We start from the raw sequence: 13,131 nt of genomic DNA, 5'->3' as shown, positions 1-13,131 counted from the left end.
GGTGGCTCAGATGGTTAAGCGTCTGCCTTCAGCTCAGGTCATGATCCCGGGATCCTGGGATCGAGCCCCGCATCAGGCTCCCTGCTCGGTGGGAAGCCTGCTTCTCCCTCTTCCGCTCCCCCTGCTTCTGTTCCCTCTCTCACTGTGTCTCCCTCTGTCAAATAAATAAATAAAATCTTAAAAAAAAAAAAAAAGTCCCACATATGGGGGCGCCTGCCTGGCTCAGTCGGTAGAGCATGGGGCTCTTGATCTTGATCTTGGGGTCGTGAGTTCAAGCCCCATGTGGGGCGTAGAGATTACTTAAAAATAAATAAATAAATAACCTGAATGTGAAGAATAAAACCACAGAGTTATTGGAATAAAATGCAAAAGAATAGTTTTGTGGTATAGAGATGGAAGAGAACATACATAACTTCTCAAAATCATAAACCATAAAGGGGAAAATCTATTATTTTGACTACACCAAAATTAAGGATTTCTATTCAATCAAGTTCACCAAGGAATAATTAATGGTGATGGATGCTGACAGATGATAGAATGAGAGAAAGTATTTGCAATGTCCCAATCTGACAAAGAACTGATGTCATTATTTATTTATTTATTTTTAATTTTTTTATTTTTTTTAAAAGATTTTATTTATTTATTTGACAGAGAGAGATACAGCGAGAGAGGGAACACAAGCAGGGGGAGTGGGAGAGAGAGAAGCAGGCTTCCCACCGAGCAGGGAGCCCGATGGGGGGCTCGATCCCAGGACTCTGGGATCATGACCTGAGCCGAAGGCAGACGCTTAACGACTGAGCCACCCAGGCGCCCCTGAACTGATGTCATTTTTTAAAAAAACGTCTTGCCAGTGAACAAGAAAAACGCTCCAAGAGAAAACAAGCAGAGAATACAAGGAGGGAATTTACAAGAGAAGAAAGCCAGAGTGCTAACAAGTGTTTCAAGAGATTTTCCAAGCCGTGAGTAATCAGACAAAACTGCATTAAGATACATCTTTCATCTATTGAACTGACAAATATTAGAAATCCAAATAAATTTTCATTTATTGGATTAAAATCTCATATACTCCATTCCAGATTTCACTTTATTTTTTATTTTATTTATTTTATTTTTTTTGAGAGAGAGAGAGCATATGAGTGGTGGGGACTACAGGGAGAGGGAGAGAAAGAATCTTAGGCAGGCTCCAAGCTGAGCACAGAGCCTGATGTGGGGCTTGATATCATGACCCCAGCCAAAATCAAGAGTCAGACACTTAACCAACTGAGCCACCCAGGTGCCACATTCCAGATTTTAAAAGGCTGACCATGCTGAGTGTTAGTAAGGGTGTGGAGAAACTCAAGTCTCATACACTGCTGATGGGAATGTAAAATGGTACAACCACTTAGGAAAACAATTTCATACAAAGTTACAGACCCATCTGTAATAAAATCCAGCTGTCTACTCCTAGGTATTTTCCAAGAGAAATGAAAGCACAGCATCCATACAAAGACTTGTGCATGAATGTTCCAGGCAGTGTTATTCATAATAGCCTAGAACTGGAAATAATCCAAATGCCCATCAACAGGTGAATGGGTAATCAAACTGATCACCATTGATAAATCAATAATTTTCAACAGTAAAAAGGAATGAACTCTTGATACACACAACAACATAGATGAGTTACGTAAAGTGAAAAAAGACAAAAAAGAGCCCATGCTGGGGGTTCCTGGGTGGCTCAGTGGGTTGAGCAGCCCACTCTTGGTTTCGGCTTGGATCATGATCCCAGGGTCATGGGATTGAGTCCCATGTCAGGCTCCACCTTCGGCGGGGAGTCTGCTTGGGTTTCTCTCTTCCCTTCTGCCCCTCCCCCTGCTTGTGTTCGCAGGTGCTCTCTCGCTCTCTCTCTAAAATAAATAAATAAATCTTAAAAAAAAAAGAGTACATTCTGTATGTTTCCATTTGCATAAAATTCCAGAAAATGCAAAATGCTCTATGATGACAGACAGCACTGGTTGCCTAGGGTGTGGGTGGAAGGGCGGTAGGGAGGGGTTACAAAGAGGTACAAGGAAACTGGGGGATGATGGATATGTTCATTCGCTTGATGACTGGGACAGTTTCATGGGTGTATACATCTGTCAAAACTTACCAAATTGTGCATGTGAAATATGCTCAGTTTATTGTTTGTCAATAAAGCTGTTTAAAAAAACAAAACAAAAAAAAACCCCCAAAAAACGTATTCGCTTCAATCTCCTGTAAGCACTGTCTGAGTGTTACATTATTCACTTTCTCATTTTACCCGGGAGGTAAAGAAGGCACAGAGGGTTTAGGTAACTTTCCCAAGGGCACAGCATTAGTAAGTATCAGAACAGTGTGAGCCCGGAGTCCGTCCCCGTCACAGTCGCTGGGAGTCTGCCGAGGTAGAAGAACGGTGTCACGCTGCTGGTGGACCAGGAGACGGGGACAGTCGTTCTGCAGAGTAAGCTAGTAGTACTGAGTCAAATTCAGTGTAAGTATGCCCTGTGACTCAGAAATTCCACTTGTGGGGATCGATAGAAATAGTAATAGACATACGCACAGGCAGAGATGTATCTCCCAAAGAAGTTCTCATAGGAGCCGGTAACACACCTCGTATGAAATGTGCATTGCCACGTTCCGCATCGCCCCTGGGGACTGCAGGTGATGTAGGTGCTCACCCAGTGGGATTGCGAGCAAAACGTGGTGTGAGCGATACTGTGGGGTACTGGGCAACAAATCTTTTTTTTTTTTTTTTTAAGATTTTATTATTTATTTGACGGAGAGAGCTAGACATCGAGAGAGGGAACACAAGTGGGGGAGAGGGAGAAGCAGGCTTCCGGCTGAGCAGGGAGCCCAATGTGGGGCTCAATCCCAGGACCCTGAGATCATGACCTGAACTAAAGGCAGATGCTTAAGGACAGAGCCACCCAGGTGCCCCCCCCACCCCGTGCAACAAATCTGATCATGACAAAGCACGAATAAGGTTTAAAAACAGAGTGTTTACTGACAATAAGTAGGACCAGAATGAAATATATGACACTATTTACATAAATTAGAAATATTTGCACACGGGGTGCCTGGGTGGCTCAGTTGGTTAAGCAACTGCCTTCGGCTCAGGTCATGATCCTGGAGTCCCGGGATCGAGTCCTGCATTGGGCTCCCTGCTCAGCGAGGAGCCTGCTTCTCCCTCTGACCCTCCCCCCTCTCATGTACTCTCTCTCATTCTCGCTCTCTCAAATAAATAAATGAATCTTTAAAAAAAAAAAAAAAGAAATGTTTGCACACAAAACAACTGATTTTTTTTCAAAAGATTTATTTATTTATTTGAGGGGGGGAGGGCAGAGGGAGAGAGAGAGCGCGAGGGAGCATGAGTTGGGGGCAGGCGACAGAAGGAGAGGGAGAGAATCCCAAGCAGACTCCCTGGAATACAAGTGGGGGAGAGGGAGAAGCAGGCTTCCCGCTGAGCAGGGAGCCCCATGCGGGACTTGATCCTAGAACCCTGAGATCGTGACCTGAGCTGAAATCAAGAGTCAGACGCTTCACTGATGGAATCACCCAGGTGCCCAAAAGCAAATGATGTTTTGCAAGAGCCCATTAAGTGCATTGGAATGGTTCCCTTTTGAGGGAGGTCAAGTGGGAAATGGGTATGGAAATGAGAAATAGTTTTTTTTTAAAGATTTTATTTATTTGTCAGAGAGAGAGAGAGAGATCACAAGCAGGGGGCAGTGGCAGGCAGGGCAGGTAGAGGGAGAAGCAGGTTCCCCGCCAAGCAAGGAGCCCAATGCGGGACTCGATCCCAGGACCCTGGGATCATGACCTGAGCTGAAGGCAGGCACTTAATGACTGAGTCACCCAGGCGTCCCAGTTTTTTTTTGTTGTTGTTTTGTTTTGTTTTAAAGTAAGCTCTATGTTCCACGTGGGTCTTGAACTCACAACCCCAAGATCAAGAGTAGCACACTCCACGGACTGAGCCAGGCAGGCGCCCCAAAAGAGAATCCTTTTTACGATAAAAATAAGGCATAGATCAATGAACACAATAAACACGTGTCGTTAATCAATCCTCTGCACCGGAGACCCTGATCTACAGACAAAATGTGGAGAAGGCACAGTCAGGGGCCCAGCATCGCTGGAGCTCAGGAAGCAAGGTTGCCTTCCAGAAGCTGGAGGTAAAAGGGGCCTGTGTAGTAGAAGCTAGAGGCAGTGTGTTTGTGGGAGTCCTCTGGTTTTCTCGGGCCCCCCGCCAATCTCTTACCTACCATGGGCTGAACCCAGCCAGAAGGCGGTAGTCACGAGCTTGGAAAACAAGCCTGCAGGGATTAAAACCCCGTGGTAGAGGGCGGAGTGGAGGAAGGGCTATGACTGGTTCTATCAAATGGGCCAAGGATCGCCCAGCAAGATCCACACACACCCTCCGATCTCCGATGCAAGGTCCCTCCCCTCCCCCCCATGTCATGTGCCTCTCCTTCCTATCCCATCTCCTATCAACAACCTCGTTCCCACCTTCCAGGCCCTTTCCCCTACTCCCTTCCCGCTCTCCTGATTTCTCGCTCGTCTCCTCTCCTACTTCCCCATCACTTTCTCCAGGCTCTTCAAAGTATCCTATCTTCTATATCCAGCTCTGACTTGCTTTCTGTGATTCCACTTTCCCTGGGGCTTAAAGCCCTAGAGGCATCACTGAGAAGCGTCAGAAACAAAGCACCTGAATGAGAGCAGGCATGCACCTGGATGGAACCCAGCCCTGAACTTCACCTGCTACACTGGCTTTTCATCTGCCCCCCTTCCTGTGCCTCCTGTACCCCCTCTTTGCTCCTAGGCACCTTGCTTGGCTTTTCCCTTCTCCCTGCCCTCCTCCCCCGCCCCCGCCTTTGTAGGAGTCCAGCAGCTCTGGTTCTCCCTTTATCTTCCCGATTTGTCCTTCCCTGCCTCAGTCAATGTCTTCTGCTCCTTTGGGACTCCTCAACGTTCAGCTCTTAGCTCTTCATCGGCACCCCCTTAGTCAGACAGGTGGAGCCATTCAGCCAAGAGCTCTGTCCTTCGTGATTGCTCCCCAACCTGCACTCTTGGCTATAAGGACCAGACCCTCATTGCATTCACTCAACATTTGCTGAGTGCCCAGCACTAGGCTGGGTGCTGGGGACATAGAGGGAAACAAGGTGATCTTCTCTCAAGGTTGAAGTACAGAGAAGAAATGGTGACAATCTGCTGCACCGGGGACACGTGGCTCTCTTTGTTTTCCTGGAGGAAGTCAACAAAGGTTTCACAGAGGGGGTGAGCATTTTCTGAAGGGTGACTAGGAGTCCTCTGGCGTTCCAGACAGCGGAGGCACCTTGTGCGTGTGTGTGTGTGGGGGGGGTTAGGCATTGACTAGGCTGTGAGGATAAAGTCTAGAAGGTGAGACTGAAATGGGACAAGAAAGGCAGGAGGTTTTGTTCGCTCTGAAAAGGGGTCTGACCTCGACAGTGGGGGCAACAAAGAACCACCGACTTTTGGGGAGGGAGTGATGCAGTTGAACGTTTTTTACGTTGAACTCTGCCCTCCGCACAAGGAAAGTAAGAGGCAGGAGGTAATGATGTTCTGGACCAATGCGTCAGCCGTACAGGGGGAGAAAATCAGACGAATGTGAGTTGAGGAGGTCAACACACCAATGTCGGTAACTAACTGGGTAAAGGCGCGGCGGGGGTGGGGGGTGAAAGAGGGCAGGAATCGAGCGTGACCTCCAGGATCCTCAGGGGGCCAACGGAACCATCCACTGGGATGGGGAGGTTAGGAGGAAGGGCAGGTTTGGACATGCGGATCATGTGAGCTGCCCCGTGCCGGCGGGCGCCGAATCCTCGGATCCGGAGCTCCGGAACGAGGCCTGGGTTGGATGTAAGGACGCCTGACAGAGGTGGACCGTCGAGGGCCGGTGGGCCCGAGACGACTCCGCCCGGATCCGCTGCGGATCCTCGCTCTCCCTGCAGGTGGCACCACAGCCCAGCGCTTCCGAGGCCCGTTCGCGGCGCCGCGCCTTGCGCTCCGGCCCGCACGCGCCATCTCTTAGGTCGCGCCCTCCTCGCTGGGGTTTCAGACCCGGAGCGGCCTCCGGAGAGCGTGTCCAGGTCGTCCATGGGGCCAGCACATTCGTGGCAGCTCAGGGACCTCAGGCTGGTGGCGTGGTTGGTGTGACCAGCTGTCCCTCGGGCCGCATCCAGGAACCAGTGTGGGGAACGGGTGTAGGGTAAGGGCCACATGGGCAGTGCCCGGAGCACGGATGCACGGAAGGAGGACCACCAAGCCCAGACACCCAGGGCGCTAGGAACGGAACTTCCTGTGCCCCAGGGCCATCCCCGCGTGGGAAGCGTGTCTCGGACCCTTTAAGGCTCCATCTCCCTGCCCTCCCCCGCCCAGGACAGGCCGGGACACCCGGGACCTGACATTTGGCGTCTCCCAACGTGGGAGCTAAAAATAGGCGCGGTGGGTTACTCCAGGCCATTGCTCCGCAGCCACCCGGCGCGCCCGGTCGCGCGCGGTCTCAGGCCGCCCGAGTTCTCTCCGGGGCCGAGCGTACCTGCCGCATCCCCTCCTCCCCGACCCCGCGGTCCCAACCCGCGGCGCCCGGCTTTCCAGTGCTTCCCCAGCCCCAAGCCGGGATGCTGGACCGAGTCCGCACACGAGGTGGGGCGGGGCCTCCTGGGTCCCGGGACTCTTTTCCCCAAACTTCGCGGCTGGAGGCGGGCGGGCACCCTCTGGGCGCGTCTCGCCGGGCACGCTGGGGAGGCGTGGCCTCGCCGGCCAGCCCGCTCCCCACTGCCAAATTCTAAACCCCAGGCTTAGGGAAGGGCGTGGCCTTCTGGGGTGTGCGGGCTCCTGGCCAATGGGTGCTGCGAAGGGCGTGGCGCGTGGGGGTTGCGGGGGCTCTTCGGGTCTCTCCCCCAAGCCGGGCTCCGCCAGATCCCCGAGAGCCCTGCCGCTCTCTGGGTCCTTGGCTCGCGGCGGTGGGTCCCGCCAGGCTCGTCCTCCGCAAGTCGCTCCGGGACGCCCGCCGCCACCGCGCCCTCCGCCCGCCAGGCCGGGGCCGCCAACCCCCAGTCGCCTCCCTGTTAACTGCAGCTCCTGCGCCTCCGGTTCCTAAGACAAGATGCCGTCGGGCTTCCAACAGATCGGCTCGGAAGTAGGGTTCGGCATGCGAGGGCGGGACGGGGGCACAGGGCCCGCTTTTCTCCGGCTGGGGTCGCGGTTGGGGTCAGCTAGGGGGCGGTCCCTGCGCAGGCGCAGGGGGTGGGGGAGGTGGGGGCCTGGCTATTTATACCCGGGCCGGCCACCCCGTGACTGTGGGATTCCCATCCTTCTAAGAGGCTGAGTGGGTCTGGGGGTACCGTCCGGGGGCACGGGCCACCCCGGGGTTTCCCGAGTCCAGGGTTCGCCCCCTTCTCCAGGGCGCGGCGGGGCGCGCCGGGATCGCGGGACGCCCTGCCCCCGATCCAGGCCGAGAAAGCAGGTCCGGGCGAGTCTTGCCCTCCTGGAGCTGCCCGTGTGTCCCGGCTCGCGGGAAGTTTTTCGAGGAGCGGAGGCTCTCGTGGGCCGCCACCCCCACTCCTGGCCGTCCTCCAGGACGCTGAACTTTCCCATGGCCCCACGGTTGGTGGAGGGGCTGAGGGGAATGTCAGCCCCCCCCCCCCAGCTCAGGTTTCCGCTTGGAGACAGTATGTGCCGCCAACAAGCGGCCACCGCCCCTCGCACCACCTTCCCGCCCCCGTTCCCCGGGCACGGCTCGCCCACGTAGGGGCCGGGCACGGCCCCCCGCCCTGCCCTGCGGCGGAGCCTAGAGGGGGCGGGGAGGCCGGGGCGGAGACAGAGAAGGCCGCCCCGAGGGCCGTATGCGGGGAGGAATGACCGCGACGTCCTTTTTGGAATTGCCCTTCTTGAGCGTGCTGGGGCCTGCGGGAGCCTGCTGAGAGCACCCCCAGAGGGGAGGATAGAGGACAGAGGCTGATGATAAGGCTCTTGTCGGTTTATAAATCCAGCGCCGTCAGGAATCCCCGTAGCATTTGGTTTTGATTTTCTCCCTTGCACGGCCAGGTGGGCAAAGCCCTGGCCGCATCACCCCTTTCTCCCCTAACCCAGAGGACACCTGGCTTCGGAGCCGGGAAGTGACTTGCCCAAGGTCACACAAATCTGAACTCAAGTCTTAAGGCCAAGCCTGTCCCAAGGTCACGGAGAAATGGTGAGGCCGACATCCTCAAACATTTCTCAGCTTGCTGGACGCAAACATCCAGCTTCTCCTTCATGCCCAGTTTCTGTGGGTTCTTCCTGCTCCTGTTTACACTGAGTTCCTTGCTCCATTCCTAATATGGCCCAGTTTCCCTCACCCAACATGTTGGATGGAACCCAGCATCTTCAGGCTCAGCTGGGCCCCGGGGCCCCTGGACGAAGGAAAGAAATCGTGATTCCATGTGACCCGCCTCCTCTCTGCTTCTGCCTGCCCAGGACGGGGAACCTCCTCAGCAGAGAGTCACTGGCACCCTGATCCTTGCTGTCTTCTCGGCTGTGCTGGGCTCCCTGCAGTTTGGCTACAACCTTGGGGTCATCAATGCCCCGCAGAAGGTGAAGGGCCTGTGGTGGGCAGAGTGGGGGGCAGGGGGCGGCAGGGGAGAGCCGAGAGGGAAGTCTCTGCAGGCCGTCACTCCTCCACTGTCTCCCCCCGACACACACACCAGGTGATTGAACAGAGCTACAATGAGACGTGGCTGGGGAGGCAGGGGCCTGAGGGACCCAGCTCCATCCCACCAAGCACCCTCACCACCCTCTGGGCTCTCTCTGTGGCCATCTTTTCTGTGGGCGGCATGATCTCCTCCTTCCTCATCGGTATCATCTCTCAGTGGCTGGGAAGGTATGGGGCTGGTGGGCAAGGGTTGGGGGGGAGGCAGGCAGGGGGCCGCCGCGTGGCACCCTAACTCTCGGCCTCACTCTTTGCCTGGCAGGAAGAGGGCAATGCTGGTCAACAACGTCCTGGCGATGCTGGGGGGCGCCCTCATGGGCCTGGCCAACGCGGCCGCCTCCTACGAGATGCTCATTCTGGGGCGGTTCCTCATTGGCGCCTACTCAGGTACCTGCCACGGGTGCCATGGCCCTGCCCAGCGCCCTGCTGCCCTCCACCAGCGCTGAGCTTGGCGGCGGGAGTGACCAGCTGCCCTCAGCCCTCTCTTCTTCCCTCTGCCCAGGGCTCACATCAGGGCTGGTGCCCATGTACGTGGGGGAGATCGCCCCCACTCACCTGCGGGGTGCCTTGGGGACGCTCAACCAGCTGGCCATCGTCGTAGGCATTCTGATCGCCCAGGTGACTGGGCCTGGCCTTCCGGGTGGCTAGGCGGGCGGGTTGAGTGGGGCTCTGGGCTGAACGGCCGGCCCTCTTTCCTTCCCACCCTGCTGCCACAGGTGCTGGGCTTGGAGTCCATGCTGGGCACCGCCGCCCTCTGGCCCCTGCTCCTGGGCGTCACCGTGCTGCCCGCCCTCCTGCAGCTGGCCCTGCTGCCCTTCTGCCCAGAAAGCCCCCGCTACCTCTACATCATCCGGAACCTGGAGGGGCCCGCCAGAAAGAGTGAGCTACCCCCCGCCACCACCTTGCCAGCACCTGCGGAGGGGGGGCCCTCCCCGTCCGCTCAGGCCTGACACTCGTCACCTCCAGGTCTGAAGCGCCTGACCGGCTGGGCTGACGTGTCCGGCGCGCTGGCCGAGCTGAAGGAGGAGAAGCGGCAGCTGGAGCGGGAGCGGCCGCTGTCCCTGCCCCAGCTCCTGGGCAGCCGCCCCCACCGGCAGCCCCTGGTCATCGCCGTCGTGCTGCAGCTGAGCCAGCAGCTGTCCGGCATCAATGCTGTACGTGGGCGGCAGCCTCGGCGGGGCAGGGGTGAGGGAGCAGCTCAGGAGGAGGCGAGCCGGCAGCCAGCCCCCTGTGTTCCGGCGCGGGGTCGGTCCGCAGCCCCTTTCCTTCTCCTCCCCTCGTAGGTTTTCTATTATTCAACCAGCATCTTCGAGACGGCGGGGGTCGGGCAGCCGGCCTACGCCACCATCGGTGCCGGTGTGGTCAACACCGTCTTCACCTTGGTCTCGGTAACTGCTGGCGCCCCCCATTGGCTTCCGCACCGCCCCCCGGAGCTCCCCCCCACCCCACCTCCTGTGCCCGGAGGCCCTCCACCGAGCCCTGACTCTCCCTGCAGGTGTTCCTGGTGGAGCGGGCTGGGCGCCGGACGCTGCACCTCCTGGGCCTGGCCGGAATGTGTGGCTGCGCCATCCTGATGACTGTAGCTCTGCTGCTGCTGGTGAGGCCTGGGGGGTGGGGAGGGAGCCCAGCCCGCGCGCGCGCGCGCGTGTATGCGCACGTGCACTGTGCGTGTGCGTGCGCGCGCGCATGTGTGCGTGCGCGCGCGCGTGTGCGTGCATGTGTGCGTGTGTGTGCGTGTGCGCGCGCGCGCCGTCCCAAGGGCCCCGGGCCGCACCAGTTTCCCAGTTTGGGAGGAAGCTCCAGCACGACGACGGCAGCCAGGAAGGAGGGCCCCCGCCCCTGCGCAGTCTCAGGAGCAGTCAGTCGTCAGGAGCCAGCTTTGGAACCAGGAGCGAGTGGGCCATCCTAGTAGCCGAGAGGGCGTTCACGCCCCCTGGGCCCTGAGTAGGGCAGCGATAGGGCAGCCCGCCGTGCCGCCCACAGGCCTGCTCTAACCTCCGGTGGCAGCTCCTCCGTGAGCTGCTGGGAGGGGCGGCTTTCAGTTCTCTGCACCGCCTGAATTCCCTTCCCTCCCCGCCCGCCCCAGGAGCGCGTTCCCGCCATGAGCTACGTCTCCATCGTGGCCATCTTTGGCTTTGTGGCGTTCTTTGAGATCGGCCCGGGCCCCATCCCCTGGTTCATCGTGGCCGAGCTGTTCAGCCAGGGCCCCCGCCCAGCGGCCATGGCCGTGGCTGGCTTCTCCAACTGGACGTGCAACTTCGTCATCGGCATGGGTTTCCAGTATGTCGCGGTAGGTGCCCTGCGCCTCGTCCCCGTCTCCCACCCCCGTAGGCCGCTCTGAAGCGCCCATCCCCGTCTCCCACTTGCTTTCCCCGCTCCTGTCTGGGGGTCACTCTGTGGGCCACGTGGGAGCTGAAGGACTGGGCTAACAGCAGAGCTGTCTTCCAAACCAGCTGGGGCCCGACTTAGAGTTAAACGATCAGCACGCGATCCTCCTGCGGACGACCGGTTGGAATCCGCTCTGAGCGGAGCGTACTGCCCTCAGGACGGGAGAGAGGGAGACATTATGGGAGGTGGAGCACAGAGAATCCCTTCTTCACTAGTTCCTGGTCGGTTCCCTTGCCCCGCCAAGGAGCCACCTGCGTCTGCATAGCCCCCCACCCGCCTGGGCCCTTCCTGCCCGGCTCCACCGAGACCACCCCAACCCGCGCCTGCCAACACGTCTTTCTCCACCTATCCCAGGAGGCTATGGGGCCCTACGTCTTCCTTCTGTTCGCCATCCTCCTGCTTGGCTTCTTTATCTTCACCTTCTTAAAAGTGCCTGAAACCCGAGGCCGGACGTTTGACCAGATCTCGGCCAACTTCCACCGGACGCCCTCCCTCTTAGAGCAGGAGGTGAAACCCAGCACGGAACTCGAGTACTTGGGGCCCGACGAGAACGACTGAGAGGCCAGGCAGAGGTGGGAGGGCTGTGCTCTCCCCCCTCTCCCCCCCGCCCCGGAGACCCCTCCTCCCCTGTGCAGCACTCTTCCCTGTTACTTCCAGGGTGACGCCCCTGCGGCCTGGCAGAACTGGGAAGCTGGAGGGAAGGGTGGTCTGAGCGCCCCCTCAGTCCCCTCATGTGACTCTTGGATTATTTATGTGTTAGGCTGTGGCCATCAGGGTGAGCCGTTCTCCCGGCTCATCCCCTCCCTCCTCCATAGGCTGCCCCACCCCCACCCAGCCTCTGTTCCAGAATATTCTCTCACCCCTTGCTGGAGAAGAGGGGGGTGTGGGGAGGAGAGGCCCTGGGCTGACTTTTTAGTGGGTGGACGGAAGCAGGGAGCAGGACTGGAGCAGAGAAGTAGCTTTCTGTCACCTCGGACTCCTCCTCCTCACTGGCACTTTCTCTGAATTCTTGCCACATAGACTCTGGGGGAAGGGGGTCCCATCTTGACCCCTCCCAGACGGAGGACACAGCCTCCCAAGGCCTGAGCTCAGCTCTCCTGGCAGGCTCAGCTCTCTCGCTTCATCTTCCAGGGCACGTGTGGTGAGAGGGACGGCTTCCCGAGGCTTCCAAGGGGGGGCCCCACTCCTGCCTCCTCTGCCCTCCTCAAGGGTGTTCTACCCACAAGCTTTTGACCAACTAAGGGAAAGAGGAGTTTGAAAGGCTGCCTGTAAACACGGGGTGGGAGGAGCCTTCAGATATTTTTGTATATGTTTGCAAAAGGGGTAGGAAGAAAAAACCAAAGGTCTGTTGTACTAAATGTATATATATATATGTATATATAGAGAGAGATCCATACATAAAGTCACTGTATGCGATGCGCGTCCTGTCATGGAGGCACCCGGGGCCGCTCCCTGTCCCCTCTGCGTCTCTGTCCCTCTCTCCACCCTGTCTTAGCTCAAGGCCCAAGAATCCTCTGGATGTGGTCACTCTGCCCACACTTAAGCTTCTAGTCATTGCTTTCTTTTTTTTTTTAAACTAAGCTCTGCACCCAGCGTGGGGCCTGAACACACGACCCCAAGATCAAGAGTGGCATGTTCTACCGCCTGAGCCAGCTGGGCGCCCCGGTCATTGCGTTTACGAACAGTAAACGCTCAGTAAGTTGTAGCCCCCAGTGCTAGCCGCTGCCCTGGGCACTTCCCAGAACATTCCTGCAGGGGAGCGGTCAGCCCCAGGCTACGATGGGATAGGTGACTCACAGGGAGTCTCCAGTGACTCCACAGGAAAGACGCCGAGACCAAGACCACAGGGAAGGCCTGTTTTTGTTTTTACTGGAGGCTCAGGTGGCACATGACAGTTCATAAAATGGCTTCAGAGGTAGGGGCTAGAGGAGAGACCAAAAATAAACTGGGGTGGGAAAGAAAAACAACCAGGAGGAGGTGAGAGCTGGCTGGTTCCTTCTCAGCCTGATCCAGGGGAGGGACATGGTGCCTCTGAACAACAGGATGGATCC

The 13,131-nt window shown here is 57.3% G+C and overlaps 1 protein-coding gene across 2 annotated transcripts; it reads left to right on the top strand.

Annotated features, from left to right (window-relative positions):
- Window positions 1–6,902: 6,902 nt before the first annotated feature.
- On the top strand, window positions 6,903–12,496 carry SLC2A4 (solute carrier family 2 member 4). Of its 2 annotated transcripts, XM_006738916.3 has the most exons (11): window positions 6,904–7,144; window positions 8,461–8,577; window positions 8,691–8,863; window positions 8,955–9,079; window positions 9,195–9,310; window positions 9,409–9,571; window positions 9,659–9,846; window positions 9,976–10,080; window positions 10,188–10,289; window positions 10,779–10,982; window positions 11,435–12,496. In XM_006738916.3, exons 1-11 carry the CDS (start codon window positions 7,112–7,114, stop codon window positions 11,636–11,638), a joined length of 1,530 nt encoding a protein of 509 aa, XP_006738979.1. In that variant the 5' UTR covers window positions 6,904–7,111; the 3' UTR covers window positions 11,639–12,496. The 2 variants fall into 2 exon arrangements, with proteins under 2 accessions (XP_081661940.1, XP_006738979.1); XM_081805814.1 differs by lacking the exon at window positions 8,691–8,863 and having other exon boundaries at window positions 6,903–7,144.
- The last annotated feature ends 635 nt before the right edge of the window (window positions 12,497–13,131 follow it).

Source organism: Leptonychotes weddellii, chromosome 15, assembly GCF_054177405.1.
Source record: "Leptonychotes weddellii isolate Sample4059 chromosome 15, ASM5417740v2, whole genome shotgun sequence".
NCBI lineage: Eukaryota > Metazoa > Chordata > Mammalia > Carnivora > Phocidae > Leptonychotes > Leptonychotes weddellii.
The sequence above is the reverse complement of the archived record's forward strand: the minus strand, read 5'-3'. Positions and strand labels throughout refer to the sequence as shown.

Bases quoted from the DNA above. Each gene is read 5' to 3' on its own strand.
- SLC2A4 (XM_006738916.3), top strand. From the start codon at position 7,112: ATGCCGTCGGGCTTCCAACAGATCGGCTCGGAA. The intron at 9,572-9,658 runs GTGAGCTACCCC...CGTCACCTCCAG, and splicing joins GGAGGGGCCCGCCAGAAAGA to GTCTGAAGCGCCTGACCGGC. The intron at 10,081-10,187 runs GTAACTGCTGGC...CTCTCCCTGCAG, and splicing joins CCGTCTTCACCTTGGTCTCG to GTGTTCCTGGTGGAGCGGGC.